Here is a 16,646-nt window from a genome sequence, read left to right as displayed (position 1 = left end):
AATAAATAAATTCTGTTGACAATATGCCAAGTTTATTGTTCTGTGTGAAGTGAATGCATAGTTATTAAACTGCATTTTATTTGATGCATATTCTCTAAACTAGCTGGACAGTTTAGATTCAAGGACTAGGATAAAAATATAATTAGATTAAAAACTATATTCTTTGCTTGCTCTAAAGTTGATATATATATACGGGTGAGGGGAAAAACCGGGATTATAGAAGTTTTGGACAAAATTAACATTTTTTTATTTCGGATTTTAGGCATAAAAAAATTAAATGTGATAAAAATTTTAAAATTTTTTTGGAAGATTGAAAAAAATCTGCGAAACCAAATTTTAAAAATATTTTGTGGATAAAGTGGATCTAGTGGATCTAGTGGATCTAGTGGATCTATTGAATCTATTGAATTTAGTGGATCTAATGGATCTAAAACTATTCCCTTGTAAAGCCTACCCTGCTAATTACACAGGAACAAATACATATCATGTAATGGGGGGCGGGGCTTCATAGTGCCAGATCCTCCTTTTTAATACAGGGGTTTATTTTTCTAATAGAAACAGGAGGAGAGCAATAAAACCTCAACCTCAACCTCAACCTCAAACTCAACCTCAACCTCAACCTCAATATTTGTCTCCATCAAAATTCAATCGTCATTAATTTTTTAAAAATTTTGAAAATCCGCTCCTCAACCTCAACCTCAACCTCAACCTCAACCTCAACCTCAACCTCAACCTCAACCTCAACCTCAACCTCAACCTCAACCTCAACCTCAACATCAACCTCAACCTCAACATCATCCACAACATCATCTTTAATCTTTACCTCAGACTAAACCTCTACCTCAACCTCAACCTTAACCTCAACCTCAACCTCAAGTCAGCCTCAGCTTCAACCTCAGCCTTAACTTTAAGATCAAGCTCAAGCTCAACCTCAACCTCAACCTCAAACTCAATCTCAAACTCAATCTCAACCTTAACTTCAAGGTCAAGCTCAAGCTCAACCTTAACTTCAAGATCAAGCTTAAGCTCAACCTTAACTTTAAGATCAAGCTCAACCTCAACCTTAACCTCAACCTCAACCTCAACCTCATCATCATCCTCAACATAATTTTTAATCTTTACCTAGGCCTATACCTCCACCTCAACCTCAACCTCAACCTTAACATCAACCTCAATCTCAAGTCAGCCTCAGCTTCAGCCTCAGCCTCAGCTTCAACCTCAGCCTCAGTATCAACTTCAACTTCAACCTCAACCTCAACCTCAACCTCAACCTTAATCTCAACCTCAAACTTAACCTCAATCTCAACCTCAATCTCAATCTCAACATTAACTTCAAGATCAAGCTCAACCTCATCCTCAACATTAACTTTAACTTCAACCTGAACTCTTAAACTTCAACCTGAACCTCAATTATATTCCTAAACTAACCTCAACCTGAGTCCTAAATAATCTATAAGGTTGGTTGATGAACCCCTGTATTTAATTTAGTAGAAGGATGAGCGAGTAAAGATTAGTTTACCGGGGAATATTCTAGGTTTAACAGTTCTCCATGTAGATGTATAACTTACACACCAGTTCTCCTGTATACCTGGAGTCATTATACACTCAACCTTGTCTAGTTGGAAGATGAGCTGGAAAGAAGTAAACGAAGATCTGGAGAGAATGGAAGATGAAGTAAAGAGAATGGAGGAGAAGGACGAACCCCAATCTACAGATAGAGGAAAAACTTCTAATAAATCACCTGGAGCTACGAATACGAAATTTGCGTTGAGTAAAGATCTTCAACTTTTAGATGAGATTAGAAACTTTGACAGAGAACGAGGACTGAGAAGAACTAAGGCAGGAGAAGAAAATATAGACCCTGGGGCTAAATCAAGTTCAGATATTAGTACAATTGTAGAGATACATCAGGATGAAGATACATCCAACCCTAGGAAAGGTTGGCAAGAAACCCCGGTTATCTGGCTAGAAAAAGAGGTAAACCCTGAGCCAAAAAGAAAAATAGGAAGAATAGTGAAACCCTGGAGCAGAACGGATTCAAAGTCCGACACAGTTCCCAAACCTACGGAATGGAAAAACACCGAACCTTTGAGCCGGACGGATAGAACTCCGGAACCAAGATCCAGTTTTGAAGATAAAGAGAGAAGAATATCTCAAAGTTCTCTTGGAGTTGGCGAAATAAGGTTTATATAATGTTAAAAGTGTTATAATTAAGTTGAATTGAAACTTTTAAAACCAAAATTTCGTTGTTGTCTGTAACGGTAGAAATCCATGAACCGGTTCAGAAAGAGCCAAAGAGCTATAAATATTCGTGTTTAAAAAGAAATTTCAAAATGTCTCCTTGCTTGCTTAAATTAAGGCTAAAAGAGAACCGTTTAACAAAGTGTCACTAACAATTTATTAAAAATAAGTACGGTAAAGTCAAGGGACCTTAAAGTAAAGAGACAACGCCACCAATATAACCGTTATCTGTAGGAGATCAAAATATCTTTTCTTTTTTGAATATAAAAAAAGAATATTAAAAAAAATATTTTTTGGCTATATTTATGAAGGAGTTATCGCAGAGAGTAGGAATTATAGTACGGAGACCTAGTATCGGAGATTAATTATATTTATAAAGGAAGGATCGGAGAGTAGGAAGTATATTACGGAGACCTAGTATCAGAGATTAATTATATTTATAAAGGAAGGATCGGAGAGTAGGAAGTATATTACGGAGACCTAGTATCGGAGTTAAATTATTTTTATAAAGGAAGGATCGGAGAGTAGGAAGTATATTACGGAGACCTAGTATCAGAGATTAATTATATTTATAAAGGAGGGATAGGAGAGTAGGAAGTATATTACGGAGACTAAGTATCAGAGATTAATTATATTTATAAAGGAGGGATCGGAGAGTAGGAATTATAGTACGGAGACCAAGTATCAGAGATTAATTATATTTATAAAGGAAGGATCGGAGAGTAGAAAGTATATTACGGAGACCAAGTATCAGAGATTAATTATATTTATAAAGGAAGGATCGGAGAGTAGGAATTATAGTACGGAGACCTAGTATCAGAGATTAATTATATTTATAAAGGAAGGATCGGAGAGTAGGAAGTATATTACGGAGACCTAGTATCGGAGTTGAACCTACTTCTCCTTCTCCTTCCGTGGACAGACTTTCAGTCACATTCGCTCCAGGCATATTTATATATTTTCAGCCTTTAGTAAACTTTGCAGAATATGCACATTGTACAAGTATGTACGGTAATCCCCATAAAACTGTAGAATTGGAGGCGTTTGTTAAACTCAAATTGTGATCTTAAATAATCTAATTCATATGACAAGTATGCAGTCCACATAGACCTTTTTAATTTAATAGCTTTATTTTTAAAACAATATTTGTTTCATAACAAAATTAATATAAGACTTAAATGTCGTCTTAATTCTTACAGTTTTATGGGGCCCTCCGCACATAAATTAGGCCTAGGTTAACAACTCTAACAGCAAATTGTTTAATGATATCAATAGCGATCAAATCCAAATTTGATTTGGATTCAGCTTATGCCTCCTTGCAATTTTTGCAAAAAGTCCTTTACAGGTTTTCTTTTCTAGGCGGTAAAAACCCCCATTTTGTTTTACTGTTTCCACACTGCAGGTATACTTCCTGCATGTGTGCTATCTAACCCTATGGCCCTCAACATCTTTTTATAGAAAAAAAATGTCTTACAAATTATTTAATTTCCTTTAAATCAATTCTCTTACGTTTTAATGTTTAATAATGAGTTTATTTCACCTATAGCGAATACACACGTTAAAAGTTATCTAACAAAGGATATGTCCATGAATTGAACTCTTTGAACTCCTTTTCAGGTTCAAAGGGACTGACAAAATTCCAAAGATAATATATATATAGATACGCAGGCAGGTATAAATTTAGAGGTCTTGAGAAAATGTGCAAACAGCACCATCTCTGTCGTACGCATGGCATTTTATCCTCTGGATTGTTGCTAATTTATCACTTTGTTTATGCGTGATAACACTAAATGCGTACTATAGTATCAACAATTTATACTGCATATTGTACTTAATGAAACAAATTCAACAATGCAAATAAAACTGAGGTAGGAATTTGACTAGACAAAGTTTAAATGTGCAAGTTGTACTGAATGGCAAACGTAAATTAACGCAATTTAAATAAAAATTATGACTATAAAAGTACATCGAGTCTAGGAAAAATTACAAATGATCTGATCATAACATAAACAAAACGCGTACTGTATCTTTGTGTTACCTTGAAATTAAATTTTATTGGTCAAACAGGTCCAGATAGCAACACTTGAACTATACAGGATGCAATACGCGTACTGTATGTTTTTATAACACAAATGCGTATTTCCTACAGAAGGCAGCAAGGGGAGAAAGGAATATTGAAAGTAATCAATTTGCTATAGATGTCTCTCCTTGCACCTTTTCTCAGAGGTTCAAAAATTAGTTCTCTGCTACAAGCAATTTAAGAAGGAGGTTTCTACCTGCCTGCATATCTATATATATATTATCTTTGCAAAATTCCTACCGAGGGATTGTCTAATTTTCCTTCTCTAATCTCTGTTCTGTGTTTAAAGTTGATTTAGATTCTTATTACGTCATAACTCATTATAACTGGTACAGAGTACAGACTACAGAGTGTCTCATGAAACATGAATGTTGAGCGACGACTAGAACACTGTCTTTGATCTTTGAAACAATAATCTAAAAATGTTCCTAGTTCTAGTATTTCCAAAAAGTGGTCTGCTTTTTTGTGTTTTTTTATAATTGCCGAATTTAATGAATTTGAGCCGCGTCTCAAATCCGCCAAAAACCGGTTTCAATTGAGTGCCGGCTTAAATATTTAAACATTGAATACAATTTTAAGTGGAACAAACTTTATTTTAGCCCCGTCTCAAATTCAAGCCGCGGCTCAAATTCTTTAAATTTGGCCTCTGGAAATATTTCCCAATCCAAGTATTTCCAGAATGTGGTCTGCTCTTTTTGTGTTTTTATAATTACAGGAGATAAAAAGGATTTATTTCAGATAAATTTTTTTTTGGAATATTTTCATAAATCAAAGAATATCTTCCTGTCGTCTCTCAACTGTCATGTTTCGTGGGACGTGGAAATTAACGGAGATGTAATATGTTAAGAGGATACAGTCCTGGAGAAGAAGGATCAGAAGAAATCTATTCTAGTTGTGGATACAACTCCAGGTCTAGATCTCCAGGAGGTTCAGGAACCAGGTATAGATCTTCAGGAGGGTCAGGAAGCAGGGCAGGACGAGGAGGATCGGAGAACCCTCCTCACCTTGGATTCTAGCTCAGAAGGTTTGCATTTTATTCAAAAGAATTGTACATCCTCTCTCAATCTTTACAATTCATCTCTGTCATGAAAAAGATAGATGTATACAAAACAATGAAGACGACTTTCGATTTAAATTTATGATTTTTACAAAGCTTTCCAACAGCAGGGATACATATAAACATGGGGACAGAGAGAAGGCCCCCTTCTAGGTTCAATATTTCCTTGATTATACTGAATTATATAATTAAATGATTATAATTATAATTATTTTCAAACTACTCTGTGTATATTCATTCAATGTTCAGGGGCTCCGATTTCATTGAGTTTTGGAGCTTTAAAGCGAACAACTTCTTCAGCAACCGGTAAAGAATTAGGATTTTTCCACAAACTGAAATTTGAAATCCCTATATCTTTGCAACCCGATTGTGTACACCTTTCAAGCTAAGATTACACTAAAGATCTAATTCCTAGTTTAAAATATTAAAGGTCTAAGACATGGAGTTCCAAAGATTGGGATGAAAGACAAGTTTGACAAGTCTGTGTCAAAAACTCAATTCCATTGTGTTTTTTTCGATTATTATCAAAGATGCAAAGAAACTGATTACTCGCCTCGACCTTTTAATCCCTAAATTTTCGTAACCTGATAAAATTTGTGTAAAGATTCGATTTAGTTTTAACTTTGCCTCTTTCTTCAAGCAATCAAAGTTTGAAATATGTCTAAGATATTAAGCAAATAGAGTTTTATGAAGAAATCAGTTCATCAAAGGGGCTGTTCTAACTTCAATAAATCGTCTATTTTAAAAGAGCGTTGCCCGATTTACATCGGTATACACCTTAAATCTTTATTGGAATATTTCTAACTTGAAGAGTATTTGATGTTTATTATTTTTCTTCATTGTTTTATGAAACTATGGTGTACTTTATCATTATTACTCACTTCATCGTGAATTTCATAATGAACGTGCTAGAAAGTAATCATCGTTAATATTAGCTGTACATTATAGCAAGGCTATAAAGTTTTGATTGGTTCCCGGATTTTCTCAAAAAAATTTAGGATATTTCCAAAATATTTTTTTCAATTAAAATAAAAATATACTTGAAATCAGCTTTCTATCTTGACTTCTGCTTTGTTTCAGAGCTAATTAGATCTAGAAACAGCCATTGAAATAAGAAAAGTACACAAACGTTTCATAAAATTACCTATAACACTATTATTTTGGCACGACGTGCTAAAACATTTTTGGACTTAAATTTTCTCTATATCTCAAAGGTTCTGGCCTGTTCAGATTATATTGTGTCCCTTCGCTAAAGCTCGGGACAAAGTTAAATCTAAAAAGGCTTGAACCTTTTTTATTGGTTTCCGCAAACCATAAAATCAAGAATAAAGAAACATACAATTTCTCAACAATATTTTATTAATTACATATATGTAAAGACTGTTCTTATACTCCTACTGTCGAAAGTAATTAGTAGCAAAAACAGGAAAATAAACATTGAATCTCAACCCCAAAAAATATTTTAAAAGATTTTGTGAATTGCAAAAAAAAATTTTTATCGAACAATTGTTTATTTTCAGGGTTTAGGAGAACAAGCTTTTCCAGTGATCATAGAACTTATATTTCCTTTAGGTTCAGGAAACTTTTCTTTTATTAATTAATTCTTTTAGAATTGCATTGTTTGCTCTATACGCCCTTTATTCCGAGTATTTTGCAACAAATTGTAAACATTGAGTTTATTTGAAGTCATTTCCAGAAACATTTCTTTAATATATTTTATTCATAGAAACAATCCTTCACAACTCTACTCCCTTTATACAATTCCCCCCCAAGAAAGAGTTGAATGTCTGATTGACAACGGTTTCCTCTTCACCTCTCTGAGCAACTATGAGAACTATATTATCGTTTTCTAGTCACTTTTGTTCTCTAGTTTTAAGATAGAAAATCTAGAATATATTTGCACTTGTTACTCTAAAAGAGGTTTGAAGGGGTACCGTTGTGAATCGTGAATTCAGTTCAATTTAAATGGAGGTTCACTTGTTGACAGTTTCTGTAAAGAAAAGTTGATTAAAAGTTCTCCGGATCCTGACAGACCAATGAGTACTTTACCCCAGGATGTGTCCGACACCGATCTAGGAATATATTTGGTTCTCTTATACCTCTCCACACTCCCGACCCAACCTTTGATAAATTGTACAGACATGTTTCGCATTCCGCAATTTTTATTCCAGATCAAGAGATCCAGGAAACTACGAATATCTTTATTTCGCAACAATCTATACACAGTTATGGATATTATGAATCAACTGTCGAGATCGGGGCTTTGATGTCTCATGTGGTCTTTGCCCTTGGTTCGACTTGTCTGGTGTCCATTCTTATTTTGTTAGTCCTAGATATTACAATTTGTAAATTTGTTAAAACTTTTAAAGGAGTATTTGACAATATCCTGAACTATAATTCACAGTGGTAAATGATCAGTGTCCGAATTTAATGAAATAAAGCCGCGTCTCAAATCCACCAAAAACCAGTTTCAATTGAGCGCCGGCTTAGATCTTCAAAAATTGAATACAATTTTAAGTGGAACCAATCATATTAGAGCCGCGGCTTAAATTTGAGCCGCGGCTCAAATTCTTTTAATTCGGCCTCAGGTTTAAACTCTAAAAATGGTTATCAGCAGTATTATTAGTATTTTAAGGATTATTAAGCTTAAAATAGTGTTATGTATTACAAGATTTAAGTAAAAGTAACAAAGATGAGAAAAAGTCAATCTCATCTAAATAAGACGCTTAAGATAAGAACTTGTGATACAACTTTTATTCTACATCGTTAAAGGGACTGTAAGCGTAATTTTAAGTGACCCTCAATGCAAATATAACAATACCTGATACCCTTGATACAGTACCCTTGAAAGCTTTGTAGATCAAATGAAAAGTATGAATTATATACCCATCTTTTTATTCATTTAACCCAGGGGGGATGATAGTTCTCTACCTGTGTGCTCAGTTCGCTGAACTGGTCACTTACAACTGTTTACTAATATTGACTATAGGCAAAGAGAATAGAATATATATTAGACTGGAATTTACTAAATTACTAGAAAAAAGTGTAAAACGACCATTTTGTTGTACTGTTTTCATACTGCAGGTGTATTTCACATATTTGTGCTATATATAACCTTTTGGGCCCTGGAACATCATTTTATAGAAAATCGAAAATGAATAATAAAAGAAAACCAAATTATGAAATAGGCTGGTTTCATAATTGACCAATGATCATTTCACATAGACTCTATGCCTTTCACTTTACAAACGATGATTAAAAATAACTATAACTATAAATCAAATGATATTTTGTATTCACCTAATTCATTGTATAAAGTTTATTTAACAGCTTTAAAAAATTCGAAATTGAAATGGATAGTATAGGGAACATACTTTATTAATGTACTCTACTTCATATAATTTGTGAACATTTACATGATTTGTACACTTTGAACTCCCTTTCAGACTGAAAGGGACTGACAAAATTCATACCAAGGGATTGACTAAATTCCACTCTAATATATATTCTATTCTCTTTGACTATAGGTTAGGCCAGAATTAACTTATAAGAAACAAATATGCAGTTCATGCAGTACGCTCTCGATATAGTTCATGGTCTATACGCTTAGTAAAGGATTAGCGTACATCATCACTCTATACACTATAACCTCGTTGACTTAGCCCGTATATTCTTTATTGTGGCTTCTTTAAAAATTAACTTACGCATTTCCTGCTTGTAACAAATGATGGAGATGTTATCAGAATTTACACTTTTCAAGTCAGAGATACAAAGTTATCTTCTACATAATTGATAAGATTAAGATTTACGGGTTACAGTAGCGAAATTACGCTTACATATGTCCCGTTTAGTCTACTTGAAATACCTGAACAATCCCTTATATTGAAACCATATACTTGAAATACCTGAAGAATCCCTTATATTGAAACCATATACTTGAAATATCTGAATAATCCCTTATATTGAAACCATATACTTGAAATACCTGAAGAATCCCTTATATTGAAACCATATACTTGAAATACCTGAAGAATCCCTTATATTGAAACCATATACTTGAAATATCTGAACAATCCCTTATATTGAAACCATATACTTGAAATACCTGAAGAATCCCTTATATTGAAACCATATCTAGAATTAGAATACAGTTCAAGTATCACAGAGATGGCCGAGTCAAGGTAACCAATAATCAGCCAGACATATTAAAACCACGTTGATTAGATTGAACCAGTTCTCTTGTTTGAGCTAAAGACAAGTGGTTCAATTTAATCTTTGCGGTTCAGCTATTGTAATTTATGACGGTTTTACAATATGTACGATCTTTATGTTCCACTTCTTACTTGTTAAAAATGTAAAAAATTGAGTTTTTGTAAAATGATTATTTCTGTTTTTACAAAGCAAAGAGAGGAAATGGGTGGGGAAAATAAGGGGGTGGGAGCCTGCGACCTGGATCAAATATTAATTCGATTGTGCCTATAAACCTGATTAAACAAAATAACAGTAAAAAACTTTAGTGAGCCTTAACTTTCAATCCCATTTTCAATCTTTAATAATCCTAGTCTGCATTCCAGGAAACCGAAGAGAAGGACTTCTAATAGTTCTAGTGTCATGAGCAGGACGGGTCGGAGTAGAACAGGACGGAGTAGGACGGGTTCGATTCATACAGCCATATCTTCTCTCCAATCTGACTCAACATACGAGGCTTTAAAACTCCACAGGTTTGGTATATATTAAAGATTTGTAGTTACAAGATATTTAATGAAATGGTTATGGGGTATTTCAGGTTATCCATATATGTATATATAAAAAGTAGTAATCTTTGTTTTTTGTTTTTTAGTAATGATGCCCTACTCCAAAACTATTCTCTGATAACAGTTTAATCTCATATTTAATCGCTTTATCTCTATATATTAAGTAGTAATCTCTGTTTTCTGTTTTCTTGTTTGTTAGTAATGATGCCCTACTCCAAAACTATTCTCTGATAACAGTCTAATCTCAACTTTAATCGCTTTATCTATATATATAAAGTAGTAATCTCTGTTTTTTTGTTTGTTAGTAATGATGCCCTACTCCAAAACTATTCTCTGATAACAGTCTAATCTCAACTTTACTCGTTTTACCTATATATATATAAAGTAGTAATCTCTGTTTTCTTGTTTGTTAGTAATGATGCCCTACTCCAAAACTATTCTCTGATAACAGTCTAATCTCAACTTTAATCGCTTTATCTATATATATATAAATTAGTAATCTCTGTTTTCTGTTTTCTTGTTTGTTAGTAATGATGCCCTACTCCAAAACTATTCTCTGATAACAGTCTAATCTCAACTTTACTCGTTTTATCTATATATATAAATTATTAATCTCTGTTTTCTTGTTTGTTAGTAATGATTCATTCATATTCAGAGTATGTCCGTATCCGATATATTTAGGTCTAATAATGCAGGTAGAATATAAACTGACCTATAGTCAGATCATTAAAACGAATATATTAACATACGACCAATTACAAAGATATAGCAATATTATAGTGTATTTATAAAATGTTTGTATGGCCGATCATAACTCATGAATTCCTGGACCGATTTGCCTCAAAGGAAAAAATAACTAAAATCTTAATTTAAGACCAAGCGCGGGTAAACAGCAGGAGTAATTATGGGGTTGTATACAGTTCTTCCAGTTTCTTTTAATTCTTGCATTATAGTTAGTTAGTTCCAATACTTGTTTAGTTAAAATATTTACATAGTTAGTTAGTTCCAATACTTGAGTTAAAATATTTACATAGTTAGTTAGTTCCAATACTTGTTTAGTTAAAATATTTACATAGTTAGTTAGTTCCAATACTTGTTTAGTTAAAATATTTACATAGTTAGTTAGTTCCAATACTTGTTTAGTTAAAATAATTACATAGTTAGTTAGTTCCAATACTTGAGTTAAAATACTTACATAGTTAGTTAGTTCCAATACTTGTTTAATTAAAATACATACATAGTTAGTTAGTTCCAATACTTGAGTTAAAATACTTACATAGTTAGTTAGTTCCAATACTTGTTTAATTAGAATACATACATAGTTAGTTAGTTCCAATACTTGTTTAGTTAAAATACTTACATAGCAAGTAAGTTCCAATACTTGTTTAGTTAAAATACTTACATAGTTAGTTAGTTCCAATACTTGTTTAATTAAAATACTTACATAGTTAGTTAGTTCCAATACTTGTTTAATTAAAATACATACATAGTTAGTTAGTTCCAATACTTGTTTAATTAAAATACATACATAGTTAGTTAGTTCCAATACTTGTTTAGTTAAAATACTTACATAGTTAGTTAGTTCCAATACTTGTTTAATTAAAATACATACATAGTTAGTGTTTAATTAAAATACATACATAGTTAGTTAGTTCCAATACTTGTTTAGTTAAAATACTTACATAGCAAGTAAGTTCCAATACTTGTTTAGTTAAGATAATTACATAATTTGTAAGTTCTAATACTTGAGTTAAAATAAGTTAAATGAGTTATATTCAAGTTGTGATACCTTAAAAGGTTTGTTACGTTTACTTACTTTTCTTAAAGTTAAAATAAGTTAAATGGGTTGTATAATGTATATGGTAGTTCAAGTTTTGTGCTTTTATATTTTACATATTTTATTCTTCATTTCTTTTTGAATATTATGTATTACTAGCTGTAAAAAAGGGGAGAAAAAAATTTGTTTAAACATTTAAAAAAAAAAAATCAATTTTTGTTATCTTATGTCACCCTCAGGCTTCCTATGAGTGTCCACAAAAAAATTAAGCCCATTTGGTCCAGCTTTTTGGCCGAACAGAGGGAACATTTAACGGATTTCTTGTTTTATTATATAGATGAATATTATGAAATATCTTGATCATATACTGTATAGAACTTCTCTGTGGTTTTTAAGATTCTTTTTAAAAACTTAGAAGTCTCTTATTTCTACATTGAAGAGATTATATACTGTAAAATAAATATATAAGACCAGGCCTCTCTGATGACAGAAAATTATTCTTTATGAATTCTCTTTTGAAGAGGTTTTGAAGTGGTATTGTAATTATTTGCAACTGCTTTACAAGGAAGTTCAGGGAATTTTACTTTACCAAGGGTTCCCAAGATTAATTTTGACTACAAACACCCAGAGTGCAGCAAGGGATGTTTGTAGGCTAAATTGGTCGAGGGAACTCGTGATTAAGTATAATTTTTAATTTCGCGAAAAAGAAGTTGTACACAATTTTATCGTCTTTTAGTCTTTTAAGATGCAAATGTGCGAATTTGTTCACGAAAACTTCTCAGAGCGGGTCCTTATTTTACTTTATTGTCCCAAGGGACGTTAAGTAACTCAATGTCTCTCTGTTGGGGGAATCAGAGGTCGGTAATGTTGGTCAAAAGACGGTAAAAATACATAAAGTACCAGTTTGTAACTTCTTCTTACAGATAAAAATCTACATATATTCTGCATTGTAAACATTACAGAGGTGTTGATATACAAATACCAAATTTCGGCAACTTCCTAAACATAAACTCAGAGTTATTTACGTTTTCTATATTGTAGAGAGGTATTGGGTAAGGTGAAATACCAGATTTGGCCTCTTGACAGGAAACTAAGAGTTCTTCAACAGGCGAAACTATTTCTAAAGTAAGATAAGCAGAGTGATGCGGGCTCAAAATAGAAAGAAAAGTTTGTGTAATCTTTAATTTTTTTATTTACATGAAAAAGCTTCCGTTTTTAAGATTGCAATTGATAAAATGAATTCTTTAGCATATTTTTAAAAAAATGTGGATATTCTGAATAAACTATTTTTTTAAAGTTTGCGTTCATATTTGTTATGCTATTTAAAGCCAATTCCTAACAAGCCGATTTATCATACAAAACTATCAAAACATAATTACCGTAAAGGGAGTGTTCGCGAAAAATGAAAGAGGGTATAGGTTTAATGCGATAAAAAAGCGCTTTTGATCGCCACTAACCTTACTTCTATCTGTTGCGTCTATAATGAGAAAATTGTTAAAGACGTCTCATACCGAATAACTTAGCGGCCATACAAATTGAGAAAATTGCAACATACTACTTGGACCGTAAAAAATTAATTTAATTTCAAACAAATCATTTAGATATTACTACCTATAGTCATCGATTATCTTTCGCCACATTTGTATATAGTTTATATTTTATAATATTTTTTAATTCATTTGTTTGTTTCTCTTGTCACTTGCGCAACTATCTAAGAATGCCGCACACCACTCACAATTTTCGAAATCCGTTGAAAACATTTTCTAAAAAGATAAAATATTATTAAATATAAACTATATACAAATGTGGCGAAAGATAATCGATGACTAAAGGTTGTATTATCTAAATGATTTGTTTGAAATGAAATTGATTTTTTACGGTCCAAGTATTATGTTGCAATTTTCTCAATTTGTATGGCCGCTAAGTTATTCGGTATGAGACGTCTTTAACAATTTTCTCCTTATAGACACAACAGATAGAAGTAAGAATAGTAGCGATCAAAAGCGCTTTTTTATCGCATTAAGCCTATACCCCCTTTCTTTTTTCGCGAACACTCCCTTTAAGTCCTAGTTTACAAGAAGTTCAGTACAACACTAAAATGTAAACCATAGTTTGTAATGGTAGATATTTTAGAACTGCTAGATATAAAGACCAAACAAATGCTTATTAATTTTTAATTGGCGTATTAAAAAAGCGTCTTTTAATTTAATCTCTTTGGATTTATTCAAGTGAAAGATTCAATAATTCCGGAAACTGCTCTTCCATTAAACTTGTGGACACTGTACTTAAAAACTGCAGAAAGTCTATTGAGCGGAAAGTGCATAAAGCAAGTTTTTGCAAGAGTAAATGTTCAAAAGAAAAAAGAATTTGTGAACAAAGTAAAAATTGGCCGGACACTTTCAATCCTCTCGGTTCTTTGAGAAAAGATGAAACAAAAATAAAACTTGATTTTAAGCTTTTTCACAAAGTTTGAAATCCCAAGAATTTTACAGAGAAACGAAATTTAAGATATCTCTAAATAATATTTTAAAGAATTTTTTTATTTCTTGGCTTTTGTTCATAAAACAGTTTATTTTACTTGATTAGTTCAGGAGACAGTTTACATTTATTCTTGCTTTGTTCAGGAGACAGTTTATTTTACTTGATTTGTTCATGATATAGTTTATTTTACTTGATTTGTTCAGAAGACAGTTTATTTTACTTCTTGATTTGTTCAGGAGACAGTTTATTTTACTTGATTTGTTCAGGAGACAGTTTACTTTACTTGATTTGTTCCGGAGACAGTTTACTCTCAATCTTGATTTGTTCAAACGACAGTTTAAGCTAATTCTTTATATGTTCAGGATACAGTTTACTCTTATTTTTGATTTGTTCAGGAGACAGTTTACTTTTATTCTTGCTTACTCGCAATTTTGCTTTGTTCAGAATCAGGATCAAATTTCTTCTTAATCTTGATTTGTTTAGAAAACACCAAACAGAAGTAGAATCCTTACTAAGACAGGAAAAATCTTTTGCGAGGTATCTAATTATAGTAATACTAGGCTTTTCGGGCGCTTCGCACCCATCTTCTGTTTTAATTGTGAACATTTGAACATTGTGAACGTTCCCTTTGTTTACATTGTAAAACAAAAACAAACAAAAAATTTTCGCGGATTAAAAAAAAATTTTAATCGAATTTGGTTTGAAGCAAATTTTTGAAAATTTGAACATTCACGCGAGGTCCCACAAAAATATTGGTCCGGATCGGTTCAGCCGTTTTGACGTTTACTGGATACAAACTAACAAACAAACAGACAGACACCCAAGCAATTATATATAGATAAACTATACAAGGTTAAACATAAAGAATGAGATTTCAGTGACGACTACACAGAATTTATCCAGCCTTCCTTCATTCGTTTTGCTTGGCTCTTGATTCTTTTTTTGCCAAATCATATAATATTCCATTAAAAGACTGTATATGAAACAGAAACCTTTCTTTAATCTTAAAACATCATTAAAGTCTCATCTTTTGTGTCCAAACCTGTATCTATCTATTCATCTGATAAAAAGTAGTATTTCTTCCTAATTCTGACATAATTTAATTTTCTGAATACTTGTATTCCAAAGAAACATGGAATACATTCATATGATATTTTCTGTTAAGTGTTAATATAGAATATTAATATAAAACAGTGAGAACCAGAAAACTCTGGAATTGGAAGACGACTTTTACACTCAAGTTATGACTAACAGTCTAATGAAAATGAAACACACCAATTTTGCAGTGTAAACAGTCTAACAGACCTATTTCACTTAACATTTTTATCTTCTAGCTTCTGGTACTAACTTAAAGAAAATAACAGATTGGATAAGCGTCGTCTTCGCACCTCTGCCCCTGTAGTAAAAGTAAATTCAACATAAATGAAGCATAAAGTCTGACCGCGTCAACCTTGTTGCGCCGGCTTATAGTCCTACTGAGTGTTTGCTTTATTTACCCAATGTACAGGCGATACAGTACAAACTGGAACCTGAAAGGTTGACCCGGCTCGGAAATTCAAATGTACTACGGCTGCCCGTCGTCCTCATACAAACAATTTTATATCTCTAACTGTAAATGTATTCTTCTAGTTACATAGAGCAGGGTAGATTATGGCTGGTTTCAAGCACAGGACAGCTACTTAGGTAGGTCAATAGAAATATATTCATCTAATATTAGAAAATATTACTCTGAGAAATATATTCATCTAATATTAGAAAATATTACTCTGAGATATATATTCATCTAATTTTAGAAAATATTACTCTGAGAAATATATTCATCTAATTTTAGAAAATATTGCTCTGAGAAATATATTCAACTAATTATAAAAGATATTACCAAAGAAATATATTCAACCAATTTATGAAATATTACTGGAAAAAATATATTAAATTAATTTTATAAAGTATTACTCAAAGAAATAGATTCAACTAATTTTAGAAAATATTACTCTGAGAAATATTTTCATCTAATTTTAGAAATATTTGTATCTTCTTTTGTAAATGAAACATCTCTCAGATTTTTCAATTTGAAACTAACATATTTCAATTGAAAATCAAAAAACCCTAAGAGACATTTCTAGATTTAAAGAAAGATTGAAGATGGCATAGTAAACAGTTTTTGTGTTGTATTCCGGATTGTTTGGTATATGAGTGAACAGTCCCTTGAATCCAACAGGAAGCCAGATGAGTCAGTACATCCCGGACCGCTGCAGC

The 16,646-nt window shown here is 32.1% G+C and overlaps 2 protein-coding genes across 2 annotated transcripts; both read left to right on the top strand.

Moving 5' to 3' along the window:
- The first annotated feature begins 1,290 nt into the window (after nt 1-1,290).
- On the top strand, nt 1,291-6,665 carry LOC111715032 (uncharacterized). The gene is made up of 5 exons (XM_023490266.1): nt 1,291-2,183; nt 3,083-3,186; nt 5,169-5,345; nt 5,809-5,857; nt 6,593-6,665. Exons 1-5 carry the CDS (start codon nt 1,627-1,629, stop codon nt 6,663-6,665), a joined length of 960 nt encoding a protein of 319 aa, XP_023346034.1. The 5' UTR covers nt 1,291-1,626.
- On the top strand, nt 5,090-16,077 carry LOC111715029 (uncharacterized). Its single transcript, XM_023490264.1, has 9 exons — nt 5,090-5,345; nt 5,628-5,684; nt 6,899-6,950; nt 7,393-7,454; nt 9,517-9,559; nt 9,953-10,099; nt 12,951-13,034; nt 14,874-14,927; nt 16,020-16,077. Exons 4-9 carry the CDS (start codon nt 7,415-7,417, stop codon nt 16,075-16,077), a joined length of 426 nt encoding a protein of 141 aa, XP_023346032.1. The 5' UTR covers nt 5,090-5,345; nt 5,628-5,684; nt 6,899-6,950; nt 7,393-7,414.
- Nucleotides 16,078-16,646: the final 569 nt, after the last annotated feature.

This window comes from Eurytemora carolleeae, unplaced genomic scaffold, assembly GCF_000591075.1.
Source record: "Eurytemora carolleeae unplaced genomic scaffold, Eaff_2.0 scaffold1695, whole genome shotgun sequence".
Taxonomy (NCBI): domain Eukaryota; kingdom Metazoa; phylum Arthropoda; class Copepoda; order Calanoida; family Temoridae; genus Eurytemora; species Eurytemora carolleeae.
The sequence above is the reverse complement of the archived record's forward strand: the minus strand, read 5'-3'. Positions and strand labels throughout refer to the sequence as shown.

Excerpts from the sequence above, each read along its gene's own strand:
- LOC111715032 (XM_023490266.1), top strand. The coding sequence starts at position 1,627 with ATGAGCTGGAAAGAAGTAAACGAAGATCTGGAGAGAATGGAAGATGAA. Across the intron at positions 3,187-5,168 it reads TTCAGTCACATTCGCTCCAG|AGGATACAGTCCTGGAGAAG; the intron begins GCATATTTATAT and ends TAATATGTTAAG. Across the intron at positions 5,346-5,808 it reads CTTGGATTCTAGCTCAGAAG|GTCTAAGACATGGAGTTCCA; the intron begins GTTTGCATTTTA and ends AAAATATTAAAG.
- LOC111715029 (XM_023490264.1), top strand. The coding sequence starts at position 7,415 with ATGAGTACTTTACCCCAGGATGTGTCCGACACCGATCTAG. Across the intron at positions 10,100-12,950 it reads GAGGCTTTAAAACTCCACAG|AGAGGTATTGGGTAAGGTGA; the intron begins GTTTGGTATATA and ends TCTATATTGTAG. Across the intron at positions 13,035-14,873 it reads CAGGCGAAACTATTTCTAAA|AAAACACCAAACAGAAGTAG; the intron begins GTAAGATAAGCA and ends TGATTTGTTTAG.